The sequence below is a fragment of the Condylura cristata genome, unplaced genomic scaffold, assembly GCF_000260355.1.
Source record: "Condylura cristata isolate star-nosed mole 26May11 unplaced genomic scaffold, ConCri1.0 scaffold00035, whole genome shotgun sequence".
NCBI lineage: Eukaryota > Metazoa > Chordata > Mammalia > Eulipotyphla > Talpidae > Condylura > Condylura cristata.
Window position 1 is genome coordinate 10,976,819 of NW_004567136.1, and position 26,407 is coordinate 11,003,225.

General features: G+C 45.0%; 1 protein-coding gene across 3 annotated transcripts in view; it reads right to left on the minus strand.

Annotated features, from left to right (window-relative positions):
• MCTP2 (multiple C2 domains, transmembrane 2) overlaps positions 1-26,407 on the minus strand; it is a 144,778-nt gene that overhangs the window by 86,359 nt on the left and 32,012 nt on the right. For 2 of the 3 annotated variants that reach the window (XM_012732763.1, XM_012732764.1), the window contains exons 8-11: positions 17,230-17,394; positions 15,038-15,168; positions 6,955-7,141; positions 4,697-4,790 (exon numbers count right to left, since the gene is read on the minus strand). In XM_012732763.1, the coding sequence (XP_012588217.1) occupies positions 4,697-4,790; positions 6,955-7,141; positions 15,038-15,168; positions 17,230-17,394 (577 nt within the window). Of the gene's footprint in view, positions 1-4,696; positions 4,791-6,954; positions 7,142-15,037; positions 15,169-17,229; positions 17,395-26,407 lie in introns of those variants that run through there. The other variant, XM_012732765.1, reaches the window with a different exon arrangement.

Below are 26,407 nucleotides of genomic sequence, written 5' to 3' on the forward strand. Positions count from 1 at the left end.
CTGGGCTTGCAAAGCTACTGTACTTGCTATTTTGCTAAGATTGGCGTGATGAGATAAAGAAAATGCTCCTAAATGTCTATCTTGACTATTTTATCCCTCACTACTTCTTAGCAGGCAGGGGCCTACTGGGAGTGGCAACTGGATAGAGAATTAAAACAGCAGGAAACTAAAGAATAATCAGTCTTGTTACTGGATGAGTCCTTAGGGGGAAGTGAGTCAATATATAAGAATCATTTTATAGAACAAAATTAATAAAAACTAATTCACAAGCAGAAATACATTTGTAAGTGAAATTCTGATTCTAAGACCGGGAGAGTCACCAAGGACAGGTTGGATCCGGCCATTGAGCAAATGTTGGCCATGATGGTTTCCACGCTGTCGGGCTGACACAGCACCACATGCCACCATTCTGGCAGCCCCTCACCCCACCCCAGGGTTCTCTCTGTCCATCACGATGCGCTCATTCAGAAAAAAAAGCTCTGCATATATGCTGAAATTCCGGCAAAACCACTCCTTAGGTAAAAAGGCACTATTGTTTGTACTGAATAAAAAACAATTCCAGACAGAAAATATTTCAGTTCTCTAACAATTTTTCTATTTACCTATCATCCACTTTATTATCTTTTTATAGTCTAGTACAAGCCAGGCATTTTTTTCTCACAATATTAACTCATAAATCTGATGTGCCCGGGGGCAAAGCAAAATATACAGCCCACTGGTTCTGGGGGTGTTTGCTGTGGGGTTGCAACCTGTTGCTCTAATCAAGTCTCAGCTTTGTCCTGCACAAAACAGTCCTCACATTTAATTATTAGAATGTGAATTACTTTCTTCTCAAACAGCTGCATTTGAAGACCAGCAGTAACTGGTCTTAGTGAATTAGGTCTTAGTGAATTAGTGAATTAGGTTGGTCTCACTGAACACTACAGAGAGCTATGTTTGCCTTGAGTCTTGAAGTACAATTTAGCATATTTGGGGACATTTTACTACAGAAGTAGCAACATCACATTGGATAACCAGTCACATAAAGATTTAAGGCACATGGTGTTTGTGAGGTTGAGTTCTTTAATAAGTATCTGGCCCACTCCTCTGTTCGAATGAATACTAATGGTTATTATGATGATGATGATGATGATGATGATGATGATGACAACAATGATGACTGCTACTACTACTACTACTACTAACACCACCCCACACCCAGTGTTGTGAGAACACTGAAGTGCACATTTCAATAGCTTCAGAGGCACAGGCTATCAGGAATGATACATGGTTCCAAATTCTTTAAATCAAAATGTTCGAATCTCTAATGTATAATGCATATTATTCATATAATTAATAACATTATTTCAGTGTTCTGATACTGCTATTAGGGTTTCTCCAAAGTATGTTTAATATTTTGCGACTATTCTAACAACTAGTGAGGGAGAGCCTTCTAACCTAATCACTGTGGCGAGGGTGTCTAAGACTTTCTTTTTATAATTGTTATTTGCAAAATACAATTTTTGCATGTTTTCAAGCTGGGTCAACCATGACCCCAGGACTCCCCAAATGCATTCACTTTCCCTCCAGGCCTAAGTCCTTGAAGCATCAGTTAGTATGATTACTTGGTGGTGTTTAGGAAAGAAACAATGAAGGAGGGGCGGGAAGCTATAATGGAAGAAACATAGTTCCACCCAGAGTGGAACTATGGGTACGCTGCTTTTTGCACTCTGTCCAAAACTGTGTCATTCTTGGAGAATGCCCAGTCACTCAGAATAGCTGCACAGCTTTTTATAAATGTAGAGGTGCCTATTATAAAATCTAAAAATAAATAATTACAAGGCTGAATACTTTGCTCTCTGGGAAATTATAATGGAATGAACACATTTATAAAGTGAGACTGACTGGAGAATGCTGGATCTAGATATAAAAAGTGACTCATATGTCATAAATGTTCCTGTCATGGAGAGGACAGTGGCTTTTTCATGATCAAATAAAGCCAGGGACTTCCACTGTCTGTCAACTGAAATTGTAACAGCAAGAACCTGGGAGTCACCACAACTGCTTAACAAGCTAACTCCTGGGGTGCTAATTATAGCTGATCCTTGAACAAGGTGGGGGTTAAGGATGCCAGCTCTTATGCAATTGGAACTCTTGACTTCCCCCAATTTAACTACAATGAGCCAGCTATTGACTGAAGCAGTCAACAAACACTCATTGTGTGTAAGTCTCACACACTGAATTCTTACAACAAAGTCAGGCAAAGAGAAGAAATGTCATGAGGAAAGTCATAAGGAAAACACATGGACAGCACTGGACTTGGGGGGGAGCATCTGTACTGCGGGTACTGTGGGTACCCTAAGTTTACACTTTTTACAAGAATATCTGCACGTTGGTGGGCCTGGGCAATTCAAGGACCATGGTACAACCTTATCACTACCTCAATGGGATCTGAATCCATTTCCCTTCTCACCTAAAAAAGATTCTTTTCAACTGGTTTAGGCTGATTTTGTTACTATCGGGCGTGCAGTGGGGGAGAGTGATCTGCAGGAGATCCTCACACTAGAGGTGAAACTTGATTCTAAAAATAAACATCAGTCTGATCTAAAGACCTACGGAAGGATCTTTGTTTCACAGGAGTGATCTAATTCTCTCCTAAATGAGAGAATGGAGGCTGGTGACCCCCTTACCGCCGCCTTTTGTTACTGGAATCCTCAGGAACACACCTTCATCTGCTCCAAAACTAGCAGTTGAATATCTTGAATATAACTAAATAATGAAATGACGACTTTTCCCCCAAAAGAGGTTTTGCCATCTAATCAGTTCTTCACAGTCACCCACTTTTTAGGGTCCTTACTATCTCCTTAATTTTCAGCCACAATGCCCTCTGTAGCAGCTGTCAGGGGTCTCTCTATAAAGCCTAGTTTGGGGGGAGGGTACTTTCTGGTGGTCATCTGACAGAATGTGTAAAATAAAGGGGATTGTTAAAAACAGCTCTTAAAAAGAAAATATTTAATGCACTTGTATTGGCTAGAGTTCACAAAATATACAACTCCAGACAAAAATGTTTTGAAAATGCTGCTTGAAGGTATAAATGAGCTTTGGGGGCTTAGACAACACTTTAAGAGACAGTGACAAGCATAAGCTCATCAAATGCTGTATTGAAATATGAAGTGGAAATAAATAATTTGCTCTGGACTTTGCTCTGGAAAGTGATAACTAAATGTACTTATTCATTAAAGCATTAATGTCAAAGACACTCAAAATGTGTGAAGTGTATTCAATAGTTATAAGTAGAAAAAGAAGAACTTTTAAGTCAGTATGAGACAGTAAACATTTGCAATGAAATGCATTTTGTCTATAACCTTGGAAATGAATATATTCATACTGATGATAAAAACCAGTTTACGTCATTTCACTGGCCATTTCTTCATAAAATAGTGACTTCTATGGTTCATATTTTTTGAGGGAAGGTGAGGAAAACTTTAAAAATAAAGTTTATATTTTTTTTAAAGATTTTATTTATTTGTGCATACAGAACTGGGGTACAGGCCAGAGGTGCAGGGATGGTGAGAGGATTCACCAGAGACAGAGTGGGGAGCAGAATAGGCAGATCGGCAAAGTACACTGCTGAGGGGAGCAGCGGGCGGGTCAGGAGAGGTCTGCCGCGCCATGTGGTCACCTCTGGGGCAGGCGGGAATCGAACTCACGCTGAAGTGGCTTTAGCTTCTCAGTGCTGTGCTTTAACCCACTGCGCCACCAGAGAGGGCCCAATAAAGTTTATATTTTTAACATTAACATTGAAAATTAAAAATTTCACCTCTAAAGCTTGAGCTTCCTGAAACTCGTTCTCAGAAATTCAGAGGTCATTCATATCGGTGTAATAGTTTCCACGTGGAAGGCAGAAAATGAATAGACCACAATTTTTTAAATATGAGATTAAAAAAAAAAAGTCCCAAGAGATCCATGCTCTATAATATTCCTTGGGCCCATCGGTTCACTTGGTAAATGGCCTCTCTTGGGCTGCCACCTGATCTGCCCCTCAGTGCAAGGGGTAATTTGCTAATCGATGGAGAGCTGCCTTCCAAGCAGACATCAGAGAATGTGCAACACTCGCCTGGGAGCCAAGTACATTTCCGCACAAACACACCTGCCCAAGCATCTGTACAAAATATCAGGTTAGCGAAGCACCAGGAGAAGCTTTGTCACCACAAAGTGGCCCCAAGGCCGGGACTGGGTAACCAGGATAGAGAAGGCCAGCTGGCAGAGAGCAAGGTTCGATTCACAAACTAAGTACCGAACACAGTGAAGAGTAAGACATCTACCTGCACAGCACTCCAAGGGGCACAGGCTAGAAGTGGAAGCTCTTTTGAAGAAAGTTCTATCAGAAAATTACCCTGAGACACAAGGAAGACATGGCATTAATAACCCACAAATATATTCCAAACCTAAGTGGATAAGTACATTGTTACAATGATCACCTCATAACACAGCATTATCATAATAAAACTATTTGAAGAAGTAATTGTGGAAACGTCGCCATTCTGTGAACAAATTACTTGCCTGCTACTTTTTTTCTTCTATGACTATTGCAGACACAGGATGATCACTGTACCTATAGTTCTTTTATTAAGACATTTTGCTTCACTGTAGGATTATTTCAAAGTAGGACAATAATGAATGGCAAAAATAAATTAAATATGAAAATGGTTTATACCTGAGAAATCTGCCGCCAAGAGATCCGCTGCCTTTAAAACCTTCACTTGTAAGATGCCAATGTCCTTCACGTCTTTCAGGGAGTTCTGTAAGCACTAGAGGGGAGAAAAGTGGACCGCAAATGCAAATAGCTTTCTAATGCACCACTTAATGCCATAAAGCCCTATCAGAAGTGCGTTCCTGCTTCCATAATTCTTTGAATGTGTTCTATCAGTCAACAGGACAGCCGGGCACTTACAGCAGCCAGATTAAAAGTGATCGAGGATTAATTAGCTACAGTTTCAAAATAAACAAATTACACAGCACATACAATCTCCTTTTAACATCACCCCCGGTGATAGCACAGATACCCCACCGTGACAATGTCTGTGGAATTACAGTCGTTCTCACTTTTCCTCTCCTTTCTCACTAATAAACCTTAAACCACCCGAGAGGCAACATCATTCTGACCTAGTTAGGGCCAAGTTTATAGACACCAGAGGCCAAGTGTGGACTCTTCCTAGAGCCAAGCACCACTGAAAAGAGCAGTCACGGGAATGGAGAGAATTTTCTGGCCTGTGTTTCAGTCCCCCCATGAAATGACATGAAGTACCTAGTGTCCCTCTGTACTCGCACTTACTTTATATTGTAGTTTGCATGAGCCAAAGCTCAAGCAGCCACTGAACCCTTCACGTGGCCAGTCTGTGCGCACCACGCCATGAGAAACCACGTGGGCAGAGAAGCAGATCAAGGCACCACGGGCCTGCAGTGCACATCTGTCAGAAAGGTGCTGCTTCCAGCCCTTTGCGGCAGTATTTCCACCATCTTAGAGAGCTAAAAACCTGCAAGCAGCAGACCCCAGGGAGGCTAGTAAAATCCTGCTCTTCAGGCATCTCAGGACAGAACAACAAAAGCTTACCAGTTAGGTTTCTCTGATGTAGTGGCAGCATTCCTAAGAACTTCTGACATTTTTTAAAAGTTGTTGCTCTTTGTTATATTCAAGTTAAAATCAAAACTAGGTTTTAAGCTGAGATGAGAATCTTTGAAACAAACTACTTTTACGATTGAGAGATGGAAATGCTTTTAAAGATTATCTGTTCTTATGACCTACAAAGTAAATGCAAGCATCTGAAGCTCCGGTCTGGTAGCAGAACAACCTCTCTCTCTCCAAGCGAGCCAGGGTGCCCGTTGACAATCACTGAAAACTTCTATTTGGTTGTAGTTTCTTCCTACCACTCCCCATTCGTACTCAAGCAAGTCCTGGGGAAGTATTCAAAGCAGTCACTATAGTTTTACCTCTACCACCTTAAAAGCACATGAGACTCCTCATGGATTGGATCAATTTTGCTATTTGTCCATAATAAAGTTTAGGTAAAAGTTGTTTTTTCTTTCACCATCGTATTTTCTTTGACTTAACCAACAATCCTCAGAGAGAATATTAATAATGAATTTGGTCGAACCTTTGTTAGAGAAGGCCAAATTTACATTCAGAATCTGTGTTGACAATAGATATGTGGCTAGGGTTCTGAAATAATTATTCAGTTAATCAATACACCTATCCAGGGAAGGATTCTGGAAGCACTAACTTTATGTGGAGAATAATATTTCCATTAAATAAGGCTTCCTCTTGGCTTCATTTCAAGCCATTTCCCTAAAACATGACTTTCGTATGTGCAAATAAAATAAACCTATTGATTTACAAAGAAGATAGTGTCAAATAGAATGTAAATACAGGCCCCTCAACAGTCAGTCAAAACACCAAGTGAAGAAACTTGAGCCACTCCATGAACAATGCTGAGTAGACTTTCAAGCACATTGCAACTGTTTGGAAAAATCACACACAGCAATTGTCTGTCGTGGTGGAGTCATTCATGTCTGCCCAGTGCTTTACTTTATAATCACAAGCATTTTATTTATAACATGGCAAGCATTAATGGTTAGCTTAAAAAAATAAAAAGAAGCTTTTTTTTTCCCAAACTTATATTAAAATGCCTAATTTTATATCTGCAAAAAGGTTGAGTAAGTTTGGTTCCTAGAGGATTTCAATTTTCCAAAAATATTTCCTAAATGCTAAAAATTCAGAATACCTTGTGTAGGTTTTAAAATGGCAAGGCACCCTCAACTCGGCCTTTATCTTCCTACCAACGCCTGAATCTCTAGTCCCGATGCCTTGATTTATGAGCTGTACCCTTAAGTTGTATGCAAAGACCTATGTGGCCTTTTCCACACACAGACCTTGCTCTGACTTAAAAGCAGAGATGGCACAGGCCAGGCACTCACATATCGCTGGGCGATCTGCTTCCTTTCTCTGGGGTCTGCCAAGGGACACACACACAAGTCCGAGACCGAGACCCCCGTGCAGGGCGTGAGCGTGACCAGCAGCAGGAGCGTCCCGGGGCAGGTCTCCAGCGGCAGCTCCAAGCGGTTGGCTTGCTTGAGAGGGAGAGCGGAGATATCGACTTTGCACCTAGAGAAGTCACAGCAGCCAGAGGAAGAAGAGTTAGTAAAAAGGGGGCTGCCGCCGAATATCCAGAATGATGTTATCTCAGCATCCCCCAAATCTCACTCTGCCTGGGCATGGGCAGATGGAGGCACTGAAGAATTGAGGGGTTCCCCTGCTTCATAAGAGAGTAAGACTCCACATTGCCCCACGCTCAGGTTATTCGAAACCCACTTGAGTGTCTGACACATATGGAAACCAAACATTAGCTGGGCTTGTTTTTCCTCAACCTGAGAATGAAACAACATTGACCAGATGCTTTTCATTTACTTGTAAAACACCACTCTCATCCCAGGATGCCGGGTACCCACTCCTGCCTGACACCCTCTAAAATGAAGGCAAAGGAAAAGGAGCCGTGAGGGACGGCGTCAGGATGGCTGCTCACAGACAGGAGGAGGCGGAGTGCAGAGGACAGGTCAGAGGAGACGGCTCCTTCCCGCCAACCAGCGAGCTTTCATTTCAAGAAGCAGGTGAAGGGTTTTCCTAGCAGTCGCAGCATCTCGGGGCCTCAGGGAGGGCTCTAGGCCAAATGGAGACGGCAGAGGTGCTGAGATCCCAACACAGCGGGACGCAGGTAAGGCTGAGAGCCAGCTGCTCACAACTGTCCTCCACCTGGTAACAGCAGACATTCTGGGGAGACTGAACCTCAAGATCCTTTTGATTACAACAGCAAACAGGGCAGTGGAGTGAGGTGCTCAGGCCTTTCATCGCCTTCACACTGCAAGCCCGCTGCGCTGGCCCACCTGGCGTGGCTCCCACAGGCCCACCTGGCGTGGCCCCCACATAGGTGGCCAGGTGGGCAGGCGTGGAGGGGCAGGACGTGCAGCCAGGGCAGTTTCTAGCAGTTTCTGGGAATGTTTTTAATCCTCGTTTGTCCTCTGTTCTCATTAAATGGGATGAACATTCCAGTCTTGATAAAGAATCAAGCTGCCTCTCAAAATATGCCAACACTGGTTCTTCCCACCCGTGCTCAGTGCACTTTTCACGTTTGCGGAGAATCAGAACAAGGTGTGCTTACCTGTGCATAACGCGGCACCACTCTTGAGCCACAAAGAAATAGAAAATGTTCCAAGGAAACACATTTGAAAGAAAACTTGCGATCCCTTCCCAATTAGACAGAAAACGACAACAGCAAGATTATATGCCAGTTTTTACTACAAAATAAAAATATTTTACCTACTGTTATGTAGAAATAGAAGTAAATATATGTGGGTATGTATTTCCCAATTACAAAAAGTGATTCCACGTATGGCAAGAGGTAGCAATTAGAGCTTCTGCATGTAAAAAGCTCAGCAAGCATGAGACAACTTAAAAAAAAAAACGTTTAAAATAAACCTCTATGATTTGAATCAAAGTAATTTTTTTTTGGTAGCTATAAGGAAACTTTAAAAAAAAAAGATTACTGTGAAAAAAGGGTTTATTGCAAAAATGTATTTCAGAAGCAAATATGTGAATGAGAAATCAATTTTGTGTAGAAAGAAATCTCAACCCCCAAAATGAAAGGGCTGTCTAGTGTGTCTAGTGTGTTAGGCCTGCTATGTCAACAAAACAGAGTACCCACAAATTCTTCACCAACAGTGCAGGAGTACCCCTTGGGGAGGCATATCGTGCTTAGTATTACAGTACAGCCTCACACAGACTTCCCTTCAGGAAAGCTCTTTATCAGCGAAAATAAATGATCAAAATCTGTAGGAATTTTCTCTATTGGTTACGTTAGTCCTAATTAGCAATAAATTATTTCTTGCACACTCATTTCAATACCATTAGTAATGGCAATTTACTTTTATCCTTTGAAATTGACCTTTATATTGTGACTTTTTGTTTTGTTTTGTTTTGTTTTTTGTTTGGGGGGGGGTGCAGGGTGTTGTTTTGGAATATCCAGAACTGAGCACATGAGGGCCTGGGTGTTTAAACAGATGGATACTAAGGGAATAAGACATATTTTCTTGGATAATTCAGAACGGACCTGGCATTATTTCTAAAAAGACATCTACCAAGAAAATGTAAGCACTCTGAGGAGACTGACCGTAATCCTGCAAGCTCTCCTGGCCACTGTCTAATGTCACAAGTTGATTAAAGAGAGAAATGCATTACTTCACAGAAGCTGAATCATGTCAGATGAAACAGAGCACACTGATTTCTTCTCAGGAATTATTCACTGGCCACAAACTTTTCAGTCATGAGACGGGTGTAAAAGTTTCACTGTGATGACTTAGACACATGGAAAGAACACATCCGCATGAAAAATAGCCCCACCTTTTTTAGACAACAGACTCCCCAAAACAACAGGTTGGGTATTTCAGGACCAACTGCATGGAGCCGGTTGACTAATGAGAGAGTTCAGCTAAATCCTTTCTTTCATTCCTCAGTGACTTCAAAGGACAAATTAAATTGATATATCAGCATCATGTCAAACAACATTAAACCTTGGTCCTTCTGCACATGAGTTATGAGCCAACCCCTCAGATGCCCAGCCCCATCATGTGAACTGATGTCCAGTCTTCAGAATAAATTTAAAACTATCTTCTCCTCCCTAGTTTTAATAAGCTGCTCCCACTGAAGATGGCTTTGCACAAACTCTCCACAATCAGACTGCTCTCACAGCAAGCCCACCTTGCTTTCCTGTCTGTCTCCACATTCTGGAAGAAAGAAGGGCAGAGGATAATAAAGGAAATGTCTTCCAACAAGGCCCTCTCCACTGCGGCTATCACTCTATTTCCACCTCTGTCCACCTTACTGTAGATTGTCCACAAGACAAGGAGACCCAGCAGCGCGGGGCTTAGCCAGAAGCTTGCAGAATGATTAATATCAACCCAAGCCAGGAGGGGGCTACTGTATTAGATACAAAAGAAAAGAAAAAAAAAATTAGAGAAAGGACTGCTTCAAAATTTCAGATGCTTTTTACCACAACTCTCATCCTCCTTCCCAGAGTAGACAAAATGATTCCTTTTAGGTCCCAGGGAGGTAAAGCCTCTAATATCTTTAAAATATAAACATTTCTGAAGTATATTCATGAGAGAGATTTTTCATGTAAAAATATTTGAAAGAAGAATCTAGGCTTCCATTTTCCATTAGTGATTGGCCTATCCTGAGGAAATACTAAATAATGTCATTGGCATCTAAAATTTTTCTAATTCTACCGAGGCACTAAAGAATCTGTTGTTCTTTTTCAGGTCTTTCTTATAGTAGCTTTCTCTTAGCTACTGTTAAGAGCAGCATGGGCCTCCCTGGTGGCTCAGCAGGTCAAGTCGTAGCCATGAAGCAATCAGCAGCCACCACAGCAACAGCCCTCTCCTGCGTCCCCGCTGCTCCCCTCAGCAGTGTTTCGGTGAATCCACCTGTTCTGCTCCCCACTCTCTCTGGTGCATCCTCACCCTCCTGCGCTTCTGGCCCATGCCCCAGTTCTTGTATGCAAGAAATAAATCTTTTAAAAAGGAGGGAAAAAAGGGAGCCTGAGGTACACAGCCCCTGCACAGTAAGGGCCACCAATGCATCACTCCCACCACACCCAGCATCTCCTCGGTTGCAAGGCTGGATAGGTCACGTGCTCTGGCGTCACTGCCTAAAAGGGAAAGCTCACAGGGGTGCCCCTGGCGTGAAGCGTCCAGAGTAAGGAACAACACTGGGGGTCCGTGTCGTGTGTGACCCACACACTATCTGGAACCTCACTTTTCCCCTGTGTCACACAGCCATGGAGATAAATGTAGTGCAAGGCGTACCACGAGATGCCCCAGCCCAGTACCCGCCGGGCCTGGCCGGGCTTGTCCTCTCCAGCCCACAGGCAGTTCATGTGCTGAGTTAGCACCGAGTCTGACCTGCTGTTCTTGTCTTTCTCCATTAATCCCACAGCGTTTCAATGTTTTAATTCAACACATAATTCCACCGTATCAGTCAGCCAAACCTGCTCAACTTTTACTTGCCATGATAGCTTTTAACCTCTTATTCATTACCATAATTCTATGTTTTATATTACAGACTGGTCAGCTTTTAACTTAAATGCAAGGGGGGAACAGAGTGCCATAGTTTTAAAAGCTGTAAATCTCAGAGCCCGAGGAAGGGGGTGAGCGGGAAGAAAACAGTGAATGTGTCAAGCCTGGCTGTAAAAGCAGATCAACGGCGTGGGTGCAATTTGTCGAGAGAAATAACCCCAGCCCGACTCGCCTGTGCACCAGAGTCGCTCATAAAACCTGGAGAATGTCAGCCACGGGCACAGACACCGCTGGCTCTGGGGCCACTGGGTCAAAACTGGGCTTGTGTTTCTCGTGGTTAACGCTCCCAAATGGAATTACATCTAGAATATTCCCTACCGGGTTGATTTCTAGAACCACCTTGGAAAGTAAACTATATCGCAAGGAAATGTTGTGGTTCTCTTAAGCAGCACAGGTTTATGATGGCCTAGTCTGTACTCTGGCCATTCTGTGTAAAAGCTGAAGCAGCTCAAACTTAGCTTTATTTCTCACCCCTCCTAGAAGGTCACTGTCCCTGTGCCATGATGCTTTTTTCTTGCCCACGAACAAACACTGGCTTTAGAAGCTCTATGGGTGTTGGATCTGCTCAAACACCCTCATCTCTGCAGCCCTGGCCTCCTCAGGGCTGACTGTGGCCTCAAGGGCGCCTCCAGGTAGACAAGGGGTTTCAGAAAGTCCCAAGGTCTCAGGGGAGCTTGGAGGGCAAGAGGCAGGTAGGGCCAGGGTGAGCATCCTTCCGAGGCTGACGCACACACATTCTCTTCGCACAGGGTCCATACCCCCGGCTCTCCAGCCCAGCTCAAACCCCAGAACTTTTCAGGTTAATCTACAGGGTCCGTCAACCCTTCAGCCACGTGGTGTCCTTCCCAATACATACTTGAAGACTGCACTCTCATTTCCGGGGGGAAAAAAAATGCAAAAATAAAGTCCAAACTATTGTTAAAGAACTAAGATACGTGTTTATCCATCATCATTCATTCTCTTCAGTGGCATAGTATTTTTGAGTTGTGTGTGAGATGGGCCTAGAGTTGCCCAGCAGAAGTACTCAGGCCTGGCAATGGCATTTACGGAGAGCGCTCTGAAGCGTTCTGAGACCGAAGCAGCCAGCGGGCCTGTTGTCAGCAGGCCTTGAGGGTGCTGTGCGTGGGCCAGGGACCTTGCTAGGCTCACGGGCCAGACTCCACAAGCACGTCCATGGTCTAGCAAGCCCAGGATGTCCAGCTCAAAAGCTGGTGTCTCTCCTGCATGGACGGGGAACTGCCTATGAGGAGAGCTTCCTGGCGAGAACTTCCTAACAGGCCGCGCACGGAGCTTTAAATGACGAGCATCAGGCCCTCCCTGGGGGCGCGATGGATGAAAGCACAGCCCACGAGCTTGATCCCCGGCCACGGAGTGACCACAGCGCTCAGCAGACCCTTCCTGTCTCCCCGCTGCCCCCTCAGCAGTGTGTTGCAGTAGATCCACCTGTTCTGCTCCCCACTCTGTCTCTGGGGAGTCCTCTCACCCCCTTACCCCACATCTCTGGCCTGTATCCCAGTTCGTTATGCATAAATAAATCTTTTAAAAATAATAAAACAAATGAATAAATAAATGACTAGTGTCAGGTGACACCAAGAAACTAATATGGGCCAGAGTTAGGCCTCAGTGACAGCTACATTTCTTCACGCTGCTAGAGTCTCCTCGTGTGAGAAGGTAGTTCCCAAAGATGGAGATAAGACATCCGAGCCTTAGAATTGTAACAACAAGGAAAAGGAAGTGGGAAAAGGTGAAAATTTTAAAATCAGAATGAAGAGGAAAGAAGAGGTCAGCCGCGGGTGGAGGCCAATGCCATCAGGAGGAGAAGCCCCAACTCCACCCCCCTCAGGCCTCCCTTCGCCCTACAGGTATTCTGAGGCAGGGCCGCCCACCTGGAAGCGCCCCGGGGGCTTGTCACCAACTCCCCACGGATGCCTGTGATTTGGGGGCCCTAAGAGCGGAAATAGGAAAAGGATACCCTCCCCAACTCCTTTCAAATCCAAGAAGAGGAAGGACAGAGGACCGCCAGGGCAGGTGCACTGCTGAGTTACAAACAGGAAAGCACTAACGTAATAAATGACTGCCTGGGACATCTCATGCTCTAAAAGGGGCATCTTTAATTATTTTTTGTGAGGCCACTGCCCATTCATTTGGAAAAGCATTTCCTATCTGGCGAAGGAAGCGTGATAGCGCTGTCACATGGGAAGGACACTATTCTTTGCATCTCCCGGAACAAGAGCCCGGCGGGTCATCCATCACTGAAGGCCAAATTCCTCCCCACAGGCACCACTGCGGACACAGTGTTCTTGCGCTGACGTCCCTGCCCCTGCCATGGCAGGCTCACGGCCTCTGTTCCCCCACCACGGAGGCTATCAGGGCACCGTGCGTCACATGTGACAAGTGTCAGCACTACTGAGCCGTGTCTAAAGTGTTCCTGCTTCCCTGAGTCAGAGAAGGAGGGAGAATGGAGGCCAGAGAGAGGTGGCCACGCCGGAGGACGCCACACATAGGTCGGGGCGTCTGGGCCGCGTGGCCGCCCGAACGAGCACACCTGGGATGCGAGATGCGAGGCCAGTGTGGCTCTGGGCAGCCCCGGGCACCAGGATGCGGGTGCACCGTGCAGGGTACGGCGAGCCTACTTGCCGCACAACCCCTGGGGAAGGTCCCTGACGCCGGTGGGTGCTGCCAGGTCTGCCTAACACCCTGCCCTGTGCCGCGCGTGGGGGCCGCTGTCAGACACCAGGGGTCCCTCGAGGCCCTGCCCTCCAGCCTGGGGGTATCTTACAGACAAAAGCAGGGTTCTCCAGTTCCTGCCTGGAAACTCCCGATGGGTAGAAAACCCTCCACCTCCCTGGAGCTCTCATCCCCTCCTCTGTAAAAGAAAGGAGCACGGGGAGTGTCTTCCCGCCTTGACCTTCAGCAGTTAAGACCCGGTTCCGCCAGAGGAAGGCCATGGAGCGTGCAACAGGGGAGAGGTGCAGAAACCAGCCCCCCAGAGGCCCCCAAACACGCATTTCCCAGTATCCCAGTTTCCAGACAACTGGTTTGACAGAGGTGATGACTGCTGATTATCACACTTAAGTCTACATGGAAGAGGCGCATACAGGTTGTAGCAACATGGGATGGAGGAAAGCTGAGCCAAGCTTGGCCTCTGAAAACACAAGCCTGGTGCATGCTGCCCTTCCGTCCACGGGCGTTCGGCCACCATGTCCTCGAGCACAGGCCGCTGACTCCCTATTTGCAGTGCCAGAGATGGCGTCCGAGTCCAGGGCACCCCTTCGCGCTCCGGCAGCAGCGGGCCCTCACAGGGGTGATCCTTGCTGCAGCCCAGAGAGGGCGGCAAGTCCTCAGTTAAGTTGGAGGGTTCGATGTAAAGACATAAAGTAGGTCCAGCCTCGGTCGATTTCATTCTGGCTTGTCTGAGGTCCAGTGGGCACTTGAAAAGTTCCCATCAGTTGGGATACCAAGCTCCATTAAATTATATGATAGTTACGTCGTTCTATGATTACGCGGTAATCGTATAATTACAGGATAATTATAGAATCTTACGATACGATATTTCACTACAAGGGGAACCAACATTCTAGCAGCCACTGGAAATTGATAGAAACATGACCCAAATCGCCTGAGAACACACATCACCTTTCTTTAGAGAAACCCTGACACAGAACTACATCTTTGCATTTTAATCGAGCCCAAATGATATTTACCAATTAAGGAAAACGTGCATCCCCGGGAGCGGCCACCTGAACTTATGGCCCCTTGGGGTGGGCGGCTCCATCCGACGGACGCTCGAGCCGAGCCGCCCAGCCCCACGGCGCCCGCTCACCTCCGCCCCTCGCCCGCCCCTCCCGCCCTGTAGGAAGCAAAGCTGACTCACGTGCCCAGGCGCTCCTCACGCTTTTTGCTGTCCTTTCCCCACACTTCAATGTCCAAAATGCCCATCCTGTCAGAGAAGTAGTGAAAGTCAAACTCTTCCCGCCACTGCGGATTTGCACTCTTAACCAGTGTCTAGAAAACATGCAGTTATAATATTTATTTTCTTAAAATGCCATTCATCGCCACAGCAGCCACATTCATTTCATGTCTAAACTGCAGGAGACCATGAGGATATGGCTCCCCGATCAAGTTACACTTCCCCTTTGGGACGAAAGGATTTCAGGAACTGGGAACAGGTCACTACTCTTCTGCTGGTCCCTGCGTTAATCTGTTAGCCCCCCAGGCAAAAAGAATACCTCCACCCCACCAGGGACCAGAGAAGTCTATATCGGCCACATCACAACAGATATGTCACAGCTGCCCTCTCATGCAAGACACTGCGTAATAAAGAAAACTAACGTTTTTATCGTCACCTCCGTTCAGGGCTGGCTTAACTAAGTAACTGGACAGCTCAGGGTCTCGAACATGTGTCAGTGCATGACATGAAAAACCATTACTTGTCCACTGCCCTCCTGTTTTAAATTGGAGTTTACAGAATCTAGTCACTAGAGAGAGGGCAACCAGGAAATCCCTCTGCAAGAAACTTCAGCGTGAGCACACCTGGCTTGCAGCCTCCACACAAGAGCAATTTCAAACTGCTCATGTGTTGGATCCACTGCTGGGATGTTTATGTCCATTTCATGTACTTAGTCAGTTTGTGAATTAACAGGGTCTCAGGGTAGAAGGGCACAGCACCAGCCCAAATCCTAGTGCCGATTCTCCCCGCGTGGCATAAATAAGGACACGCGGCTGGCTGGAGCCTGTATTGGAAACATCGACTCAACTCATTTCACTTTGGGCTTCATCTGTCAGATCAGAGAATTCAGAAACCAGGGAGAAGAAGAAGGGGAAAAATGCCCCTATTACATCACCAATTAAATGCAATATCCCCAAGGGGAGTGTAGCAGGCATTGGATTAATTCTACATTTCACCTTAGTCCAAAGGGCTAAGTGTGCTTAGCAGTGAATAATTTTTCTGTAACTCCTTAGTCTGACCCCGGCTGGCTGAAGGAATCTTGGTGAGGAGATGCGGTTTCCCTGGATACAAACGCCAAGATACAGCCTGCAACTCCCTGGTTAAACTAATTATCTGCATATTTCTGCTGTAACTTGCCCTCCGCTTTTTGAATTTCTTAGAAATGATTCTCTGGCATGAGCTCCGATGATATTCCAGGTGCTGCCGAAAGTGGCATTTCATGTTTGATTTTGCACTGAAACTTGGGCAGCTGAGACAACTTCTTGCCTTTCTAAAATTGTTTTCAACTCGTCTACATTTCTTAGGTCGTCTACACAGAAAAGCCTGAATTGCAAATATTCTGGGGTCTACTTTCAAAATGTTCCACTGTTTTGTTTTGTTTTTTTTCCTATGTGGCTTTTGGCAAGTGTCTTAACATTCAAGTTCCCTGTTACCTCAATCCATAAAACATAAGCAATATACCTGTCTGACATTTATGTAAAATTAATTAATTGCCTGGCTTGGAGACTCTGTTTTTTGAAATAAAAACCACACCAAATTACTAAGATTAAAAATTAAGTGGAATTTGGATCAGGAGGACATGATGATTGATTTATAAAAACAGCTAAAAATGCCATTACTGTTGTTCAAAGCAAACTACTTTTAATACATCGGAGGCTTCACTTTTTTAAGAAGTCACAGCAAAAATCAACGGAGACTATTTTTTGGTGTTAATACTACTAATACTAAGTAAGAGAAAGCAACAAGTATGTAATTTTAAAATGACATTTTTAGTTATCTCAATTATTTTAACACAGGTATATTATTTTTGTAGGATTCTGAAAACATTTAATTTTCCCCTGCATTCTAAGAAACATTCTTGATTACTTTCAAAATGAAAATAAATCTCATCTTTAACCTGCTATTTATTTAGTAAGCTTTCTTACTAAAATTACACAAAGCAATCAAATCCCCATCTTAGTGTCCCGCACCGATACAATTATTTTGGTTCCTAGGGTTCTCCTCATACAATTAAAAGGCACTGAATAAAGTTTATTCTTATGAAATTTAGAGTGGGAACTGCTTTTTCAATTATTTTATTCTTAAAGTATTCTCCTTTAGGAATTGACAGAACTTACCTTACTTTTATACCTCTGATCTCCCAGTTTTAACTGGACAAAAATCTCTGTCATAGTTCCTCCCGAAACATTCTTTCCTTCCAACAAAGTGATGCTTATAATCCCGTTCCAGAGTTGGTTCTTTCTCAAGGACTCCGAGAGCCGCAGGTTACGTATCAAGGAGGACTAAAGTAAAAAATAACGACGACGTGTAAACTGGCGGATCATTCTTTAGTGAGACTATGGTGATCAGAGGAATTCCAGCTTTCCCTACTTGATTAAAAATAGCACTCCCTGCCTGGTGAGAGGGGCTTGCCTCCTGGTTCGCAAAGCTGCCATCCCAGTTACTTTTGCTTCCCGGCATTGGATTGGAAACACTCTGCAGCAAGGGATAACTGTGAATAACGCTTGCATTTGGCCCAGGTCTGTTCTCCCACCCAGATGCTCTCTTTGGGAAGAATCCTTCAAACTGCCTTTGGCTCTTTTAATAGTAGGCAGGGAAGAAAGGCATTCTGGGAACCAGAGATATAAGAATAAGACAAAGCTTTGCAGGGAAGCAGGATACCTCTGGGCATTTAGCAGTAACGGTTTTGAAGTTATCCTTCACACTTGAATCCGTCCCCATGCCCCTTTATTCCTTGGGCTACTACTAAAAAGCTCAATACCACAGCGATATTCACAACTCCAGACATTGCCTGTAATCACCTTACCAGCTAAATGAGCTTTGTAGATCCGGAGGGAAGGGAAGGATAAATAAAGTACACAGCACCCAGTAGGGGCTCAGTAACTGTTAACTTATTTTTTTTTTCCCTGTTCTAAATGCTGCTACACATATACACACACATCCCCTTTAGCAGAACATGGGAAAAGGCAAACAGGTCCTATTATTTAATTATAAAGGAGGATAGGCACATTTTACCTATTTTTAATGTTCATATAAATTTTTAAGCCACACATTGGTAGAGATTATAGTAGAATAAATGCCCATGGCTTATTCACCACATTCAGCCTTTCACCAATTTGATTTCACCTATCCCTTCACTGTATTTTTCTGGCTGAAATATTTGAGCACAAAAATCCATATTTGTTTTTATATAACCACCATGCCATACTCACACTCGACAAAAGCCACTGTGATTCCCTTAACATCATTAAATATCCAACACCCATTCACATTCCCTGATGGTCTCCAGCCATGCCTTTTTATGGTTAGTTTGTTTGAGTGAGAACCCCCCATGGGCCACACACTGCATTAAGTTAGCGGAGTTCATTTACATTTTCCGTTCAATAAGTGAAATGGCACAAGCATGGACTGCTTTATTTGAAGGAGAAATAAATGGACTGAAGAATGCAAATGGCGTCAAGTACCACAGTGAAGCGATGAATTTCTAACACCATATATTCGTTCCTGTCACCCGCTCAATATATCTCCAAGATCACGCAGACACCAATTTGCTCGGACACCAGTTAGTCACAATTTATACAACAAATGATGTGTCAGGGGGTGTTAATTGTATACCGGCTTACGTCACCCAACACACATCATTTCACCACCTTAATATATGAAGAACAATGCCAGGCTAGGCAGCTGGTCAGTCATTTTATGAAAATCTTAAACAAAATATATTTAAGGAAACCTATGTTCCCACACTTCATATCTGTGTCACTTTTCTCTCAAAATATTCACACACACATACATTCACACACTCACAGGTGCAAACATATACACGCAAACACACATACATACAAGCATGCCGAGACACAGAGAGAGGGGTAGTTTGTTTCATTTATTTTTAAGTGAATAATTAACTTGTACATGGAGGTGTGGCACCGCACTCTGAAATGTGCATTGTATTGCAAAACAAAAGTAAATGATCAAAACTTTATTTTAAAAGAAGGAAAGGATTCATTTTAAAGCAAAAAACTCTCTCCTTTGGAGCGTGTGAAGAATTCTTCACTTCCACTGGTCGATAGGTTGTGAATAAAATATAGTCAGTAATGAAAGTTTATGAAATAGTCACAGTTAAGTGATTTTATGTTTGTGAAACACTCTCACAACACATTCTCTAGACAGACACGTGCGTGTTTACCCATCGATGTGTATACAGAGGTGGACCTACTTAATGCAGTTTATAGTTTATTAAGTACATGGGCTGAACACTTCTATCTTTGAAGCAAAAATGAGATTTTGATTCATATATCCTGCTGGTATTTCCTTTTTTTATATATTTCTTCTAAAAGTTTGACTTGCCAACCAACGAGCTAAAGCATGACCTGTCCTGTGGCCATGCTTCAAAGTTCCGACAGATATATTCCTCCCTAAACACTGCAACTATTTCAGAATCCTTTTTATAAAGAAGGGAGTAATGTCCACAAGAGATCAAAGGGCATCCTACAGTCTGGCAATTGCCTAAGAAAAATGGCCACGCTGCTATGAAATATGCCCTAAAATAATTTTGTGGCTTGGTATGTCCTAATTTCAAATTGGATGTTTATCTTGGAAAGGCTTCTATCTAACTTGTCCATAAAACAGCCCCACTTAGCTCTATGAGCTCTGTGAAAATGGAATCCAAAGCTGGTTATTAAGGGGAACTGGAGATAGATTCCATATGGCGGAACAGCATGGAGGGCAAGACTCAGGCCTCCATCAGGCGCGGCTTGGCTGGAGCTCCTGATCTATCCGTGGACACTCGTTGCATTACACCAGAACATCTGGATTATTGCTTGTAATGTCCCTGGGAAATATCCACTTTCCATCAAAGCCTTTATCTATCTCAGTCGGACTTTGAACATTTAGTATTTAGCACAGTCGCGTTTGATGTGACGGACTTGCTCTTTGCCTTCCCAGATTTTTTTGTCCCCCTGACTAAAGGCAGGGCAGGGAGAGACAAGTATTTATTGCAGTGTTCACAAATAGAAAAAGAACACCAGACCTTTATTCTATTTATTTGTCCCCAAATATTTCTGCAAACATCAGGGGATGTCTGAACAAAGTGGGCTCCGGGAGAGAATAATCTGGAGTGTGTGCATGGGTTTGCAGGGCGTTGCTTAATGACTTTAACATTTCTCTTCCGTGGCGAGACTGGCGATGGGACTGAGCATGGAGTCTTTCCTGGGGACGGCATCGGGCAGCCCTGGCTGCGGCCGGATGCAGGGCTGAGCTCTGGGAGCCTTTGCTGAGCTCCCACACTCCCTACAATAAATCGACTCCCCTGCACTCACTCTGTTAACTCAATAGCTCAGGTTTCCATGTGTGTGCCCTCGCCTCTAGTGAAATCTGTCATCTTAATGCAGGGTGGGATGTGAAAGCAGAAAAGGAAATGACCCATCAAAGGAGGAGCCCACCCCACCTGAGCTGAAACAAACACCAGGAGATGAAGCAAAGTTTTTGGGTCCTGACCCGAATTTCTCAGCAGACATAATGGATAAAATATAGTGCATGCGGGATTTGTTGTTTTTCTCCTTCCTCCCACAGGGTCGAAACCTTTTACTGTTTCTCCGTGGTCTCATTCATGGGCTCTGTCTTCCTGAGCCCTGCCCGCAATTTCCACCCAACCTTGTAACCAGAAGTGGGCTTCTGAAGCAACCCTGCTCATTATGAAGAGTGGAAACAAGGTGTGATATTTAACTCGGAAACACCGACTTTCGTAAAATTGAAAGTTTCGGAAATAATTTACTTCCAGCTCGTGATCATCCCACAGATGCAAGCAGGAGAACCATTCGGAAGGGAGCCGTTGGCTTTTGCTCACTTCTGCTCAGTTGCTGATGCTCACGCACAGACTCCTAGAAAGTTCCTGATTTAGAACAGCAAGCACTTGTCACTGCTGGGTCGCTCAAAGGGGACAGCAGCTTGGTGACTGTTTGAGGACCTGGAGCAGGTGGCAGGCTGGGAAGACAGTGGTGTGGCCTCAGGGCTCTATGCTCTTGGCATGTTAGAAAGGGATGACAGACACGCCAGCTCGGTGCCCCCTCTCAGTGCCAGTCAAGAAGGGGGGTTCGAGAAAAGAAAGATCCTGAAAAGAGGAGGTGGGGCCACAGCCTGTAGGCACCAGAAGCAGCATTAAATTTAGCTCCAGAACAGACTACCTGACCAACTATGGAGCATGCGTCCTCAAAGCATGTCCTGGGGTACAATGAAACACAAAACAAGGTGAAAATTCAGAGAGGAGCAAGAGGAAAAGCCTGGGCAGGGTGTACCCACTGGGTGCAAACTACCCCATGGGCACCTTAGCCAGGTCTCCGCTGTGGTCGGCTCCAGAGCTGAGCCCCGGAAGCACAGAGATAAGCTTACCATGATGCAGGGCATCCTACTTGCCTCTCATGAATCCTTTCTCCTAAGTTCTTGTGGGAAAGTACGTGCTCAGGGTTGACAAATGTGTGAGAAAAAGTGAACTTGGCAAGCAAATGAAGAGTAAAGCGAGATTCCAGCTATGAGGGTCAGTGCTTTGAGAGGCTGTGGGAAGACTGAGTCTGTGAAGGTCTCCCTGAAATATCCCTTTCAAAGCTTTTCAGCATGTGAGAAGACTGCTTATTGTCAACGGCCCCCACAGCACGTCAATGAGAAGAGCCATACAGCCACAGGACAGACTTCCAGAAGAGCTGCCGAGTGGCTCTTATATCATCTGAGGGGACCCTTTAGGCATAAATTCTCAGTGCGCTACACAAAAATCTTTGCATAAAGATATAAAGAAAACCTCTTAAATTTTCCATATGGACTTGGACAAAGAAAATGAGATTTATATTTGCAGGCGAAAACTCTATCACACTCCCAGGGACAGGAATAATCTGTGTACAAAGGCCTTGGCTGTAAAAGCTTTTTTAAAAAATTTAATTTAATATTTTTAATAAGGGGGGACTATCATAATTTTGAGAGCTTAATTCTTGCACTTGAAAATCGAAATTAGATAAGAGAAAATGAAAACAACTAGTAGAGCTTGTAAATACTCAATAACTCTCGGAGTTCAGGACCAAGAAAAAACTCCAAATGCATTTTCTACCATTAAAGAATAAAAGGGTGGGGGTGGAAATGAAGGGGTGTGAGTCAGCATGACTTTTTTTGGCCCTGACCTGTCGCAGACTCAAAGTTAAATACTGTGCTCATTTACAATAATATTCACTGTTTATTAAGTATCTCAATATTATCCAATACTCCTTGACTCTCCTTTAACATCCAGCCAACCTTCATTTTTGTGTTTTGTTTTTCCCTGTCTCTCCTTGAATTAAGATGCCCTGCTCAGGGCTGGGGTGGACTTCCCCACGATGCTCGGGAACAGGTTCCCAAGGCCTGACACATCAGCATACGGATTATTTGGAGCCGATGCCAGTTGAGGCCTTGCAGGCTCATGGACGATTCTTCCCACTCCCGTAACTATCTAAAAGAATGAAAGTTGTGGGGTTATCCAGAGTTAGGATTTGTGTAAGAAATAAGCTTTCTACCATGCAGGACCATTGTACGATTGCATGAGTCCCCTCTCCCTATCATGTGAGTCTCCCTCCTCTCCACTTGAAGCCCCGGCGTTACCCCATCTCCTAGCTCAGGAGATAGATCTACATTTTCTCCATGGACCCATGGAGTCTACATCTATGTAGATTTCCCATGTACATTTGTCCTTCAATTTGTTCTTTTCTACCACAAATCTGTTCTATGTTAGTTTGATTGCTCTGCCAACCCATGAGGAGCCCAGAGGGGTAGAGAAAATTATCTCTCTTCCCCTACACCCATGAGATAGTGGGGTGAGCAATTTAAGGAGGTGCTCACTCACTTCTGCAAGGGAAGGGCTAGCACCTGAGCCCAGGTGCCTTCTGTTTTACATGGTGGTCAACTTACTTGCCTCAGCCTAATTTCATCCCTAATCCCATCCCTGTGGACAGCTGGATGGAAGATAGATATGTAGATGTAGATGGACGGACAGATGGATGGATGGATGGATGGATGGATAGGAGGAAAGAAGGAAGGAAGGTAAGTAGGGAGGTAGGTGTATGGACAGACAGACAGACTGATTGATTGACTGAACAAAGACACAGTGGGTCTCCCTTCAAATCCTTTTGACTATCTTCCTTAAATTTAAGTTCTCTCACATTAAATTTGCCTTATGGCAAGATACCTGCCAACATCTTAATATGTTAAAGCAGGCCACCAGAGTCCAAGTCCTTAGCACAACAATACCCCTAAGATTGTTGTCTGCAAAATGCTTGCACCTGCAGTAAAAGGAAAAAAAAAGAAAAGACAGGAAAGCTGTAACCTAAATTCATGCAGAACCCTCACCATGTGAATCACTGTCCTTGCAAAATCAAGATACTAAAAAAGAGCATCAAAAAGACAAGGTTTTAGCCACCACAATTTATATCAGAATCCAACAGGAGAAGAGAATCCTTCGAGGTGTTGAAAGCAGAGGGAATATACTGCAGACAGCAGTTCCTCAGGCAGGGACGCGGCTGGGCCAGAGAGGCCAGCAGCCACGGGGGACTTGCTAGCATGCTTAGGCCGGAGCAGGGGCAGCACCCTGTGAGGGTGCAGAGAGTAGGTCCGGGGCCCGAAGTCCCGTGCCAGTGACGCTGCCTCTGGCTGGCAGACCGGAGTACACACACGGCTGCAGTTGTGTTCCAATAACACTTCACCACCAAAACAGACAGAGCGGTCACTTTGTCTTCAGGCAAGTCCAGACCTTGGGATAGGAAGACCAAAGCATAGACGCTGCATTTAGGGTCAGCAGGTGAGCTGAAACCACAGCAGGTCTGGCTATTGGGAGCAGCAAAAGGCAGCCTGTGTCAGAGGGCATGAGACACATGGAGAGAGGGCAGAAAATCCCCGGCTTCTCCACTCCCCTACTCACAATCCTGACAGCTCTTCTCACAGGGGTACCTGCAGAGGTCAGCCCCCAGAATACAGAGGGGAACAGAAATGGAAGAACACAAGGTCAAACAGGCCCCAAATTCTCAGCCATCAAGTCATCCCATACCGGAAATAAAGGCCCCTGGTACGGGACACATCTCCTCCCTGGCAGAGCTGCCATGAGAATGCATTAAAAATTCAGTCCAGGCCCTCCCTGGTGGCACAGCGGGTTAAAGCACAGCACTGAGAAGCTAAGGCCACTTCCGCATGAGTTCGATTCCTGCCTGCCCCGGAGGAGACCACATGGCGCGGCAGACCTCTCCTGGCCCGCCCGCTGCTCCCCTCAGCAGTGTACTTTGTCGATCTGCCTGTTCTGCTCCCCACTCTGTCTCTGGTGAAGCCTCTCACCGCCCCTGAGCCTCTGGCCTGGTTCTGTATGTACAAATAAATAAATCTTTAAAAAAAAAAAAAAATTCAGTCCAAAGAAGGGCGAGGTAAGAATACATACTCAACTCAGTGAAGTTCGTCTCAATAAGGGAGATCCAGAGCTAAGGGGTACTTTGGTCACTCACAGCACCTGAGCAAGCCCAGATGCAGCAGCACAAGTGTGTGCCTGTGTGTGTCTGTATATGTGTGTTCATGGGTGCCTGTGTGTGTGTCTGTATATGCATGTTCATGGGTGCCTGTGTGTGCCTATACATGTGTGTTCATGGGTGCCTGTGTGTACATGTGTATTCATTAGTGTCTCTCTGTGTGTACATGTGTGTTCGTGGGTGTGTACATGTGTGTTAATGGGTGCCTGTGTGTGTGCCTGTATGTGGGTGTGTGTGCAGATTCTTAGACGAAGCAATGATTCTTTAACTCCATCGCTATCTTTGCATTTCCCCCCTTTCGACGATTTAGTGTCCCAGGAGCTCGCTGCTGTGCATTTCCTCCCTTGGCAAGTGTGAGCCTCAGTCTAAGGAGCAGTAAGGTGTGAAAGCGATCTAGTCACATCCAGCCACTACCCAACGAGGAGCAGGCAACTGAGTCAGGCCCTACAAAACATATTGTCCATTTCCATTTTAAAATGTTCGTTAAAGGTAAACAAAAAGCTTTTAGAGTCCTGCCTGGTGCAGCGGGTTGGAGCTCTGCACTGCGAGGCTAAGCCAACCCATGGCCGTTTCACTGAGAGTTCGATCCCCACCCTGGGGGTGACCCACAGGGCGCAGCAGCCCGCTCCTGTCACCCTGCTGCTCCCCTCAGCAGTGCACTTTGTTGGTCTGCTGACCACTCTGTCTCCAGTGAATCCTCTCACTGCCCCTGCACCTCTGGCCTGTACCCCAGTTCTCTATGCATAAGTAAATAAAGTATTTTTAAAAAAGCTTTTGGATGAAGCCCACACTTATTTCTAAAACCAATGTCATTGTATTTCCCATGTTAAAATCAGGTCAGTGGGTAAGGAAGCACTTGAAAAGAGAATGCAAAAACACTGCAATTCTCGCCCCCGGGATGGTGCAAAATTATCCACTTATGGGCTTCAGAAGTAATCACCTAAACAAAATTAATTTATTTTAAGCAAAAGATGGCGGTGAAAAGGTCAACAACATTTTATAGGTGAAACATTAGTAAGGACTAGTAGTATTTCAGATACTTGTAGGAAGTCCTTTTCTGTGAAACGTGTCTCCTAATGTTGACATAGCAGACTCCCTGAAGACACCCCGAAGAGGCAGCTTCCAGTTTAAAGTTGCCTGGGCGGCTGCTTTCACAGGGGGTCCCACCGCTTCGTAGACACCCCACATGATGCATCTTCCCAAGCCACATTGGCAGCGTTTGTGGTCCAAACTACAAATTCTCGGTGGCAAAAAATCACCCTCACCATTGAAATTCTTCACCAAGATATAAATTGCAGCCCTCAAAGAAGTTCATGAAGAACCTTCAGCGAGCTCTTCATTGAAGATTTAATTAAGCATAAATACAGTTTGCACATAAGTTCAGAAGCACAAAGAAGTCAAAATTCTAGCAACTTCCGCAATGGGGGGAGGGAAAAGAGAGCAGCCTGGTGGAGCCAAAGCCCCATAAACACCGCTCCTCGGAGCACGCCTTTCTTATTGTGGATGTCTTTATCCAGCCGTCAACATCCTTCCTCTTGCTCTGCGCTCTCGTGGACCTTCCTCCATAACCTCGGCTGTCCTCCCCCGGTGCCTATATTCCCCAAGCTCACAATTTTTCTTTCTAGCCTTTATGTTCTTCCACAAACTACCAGTGCTCTTCCACAGGCCGGGGCTCCCTAACTAAAGATGGTTATTGATGTACAGTACCAGTGTTTTAGTGCAGCAGCAGAATCAATAAATGAGAAAATACTGCTTTGTCAGGTTTCACCAAGGC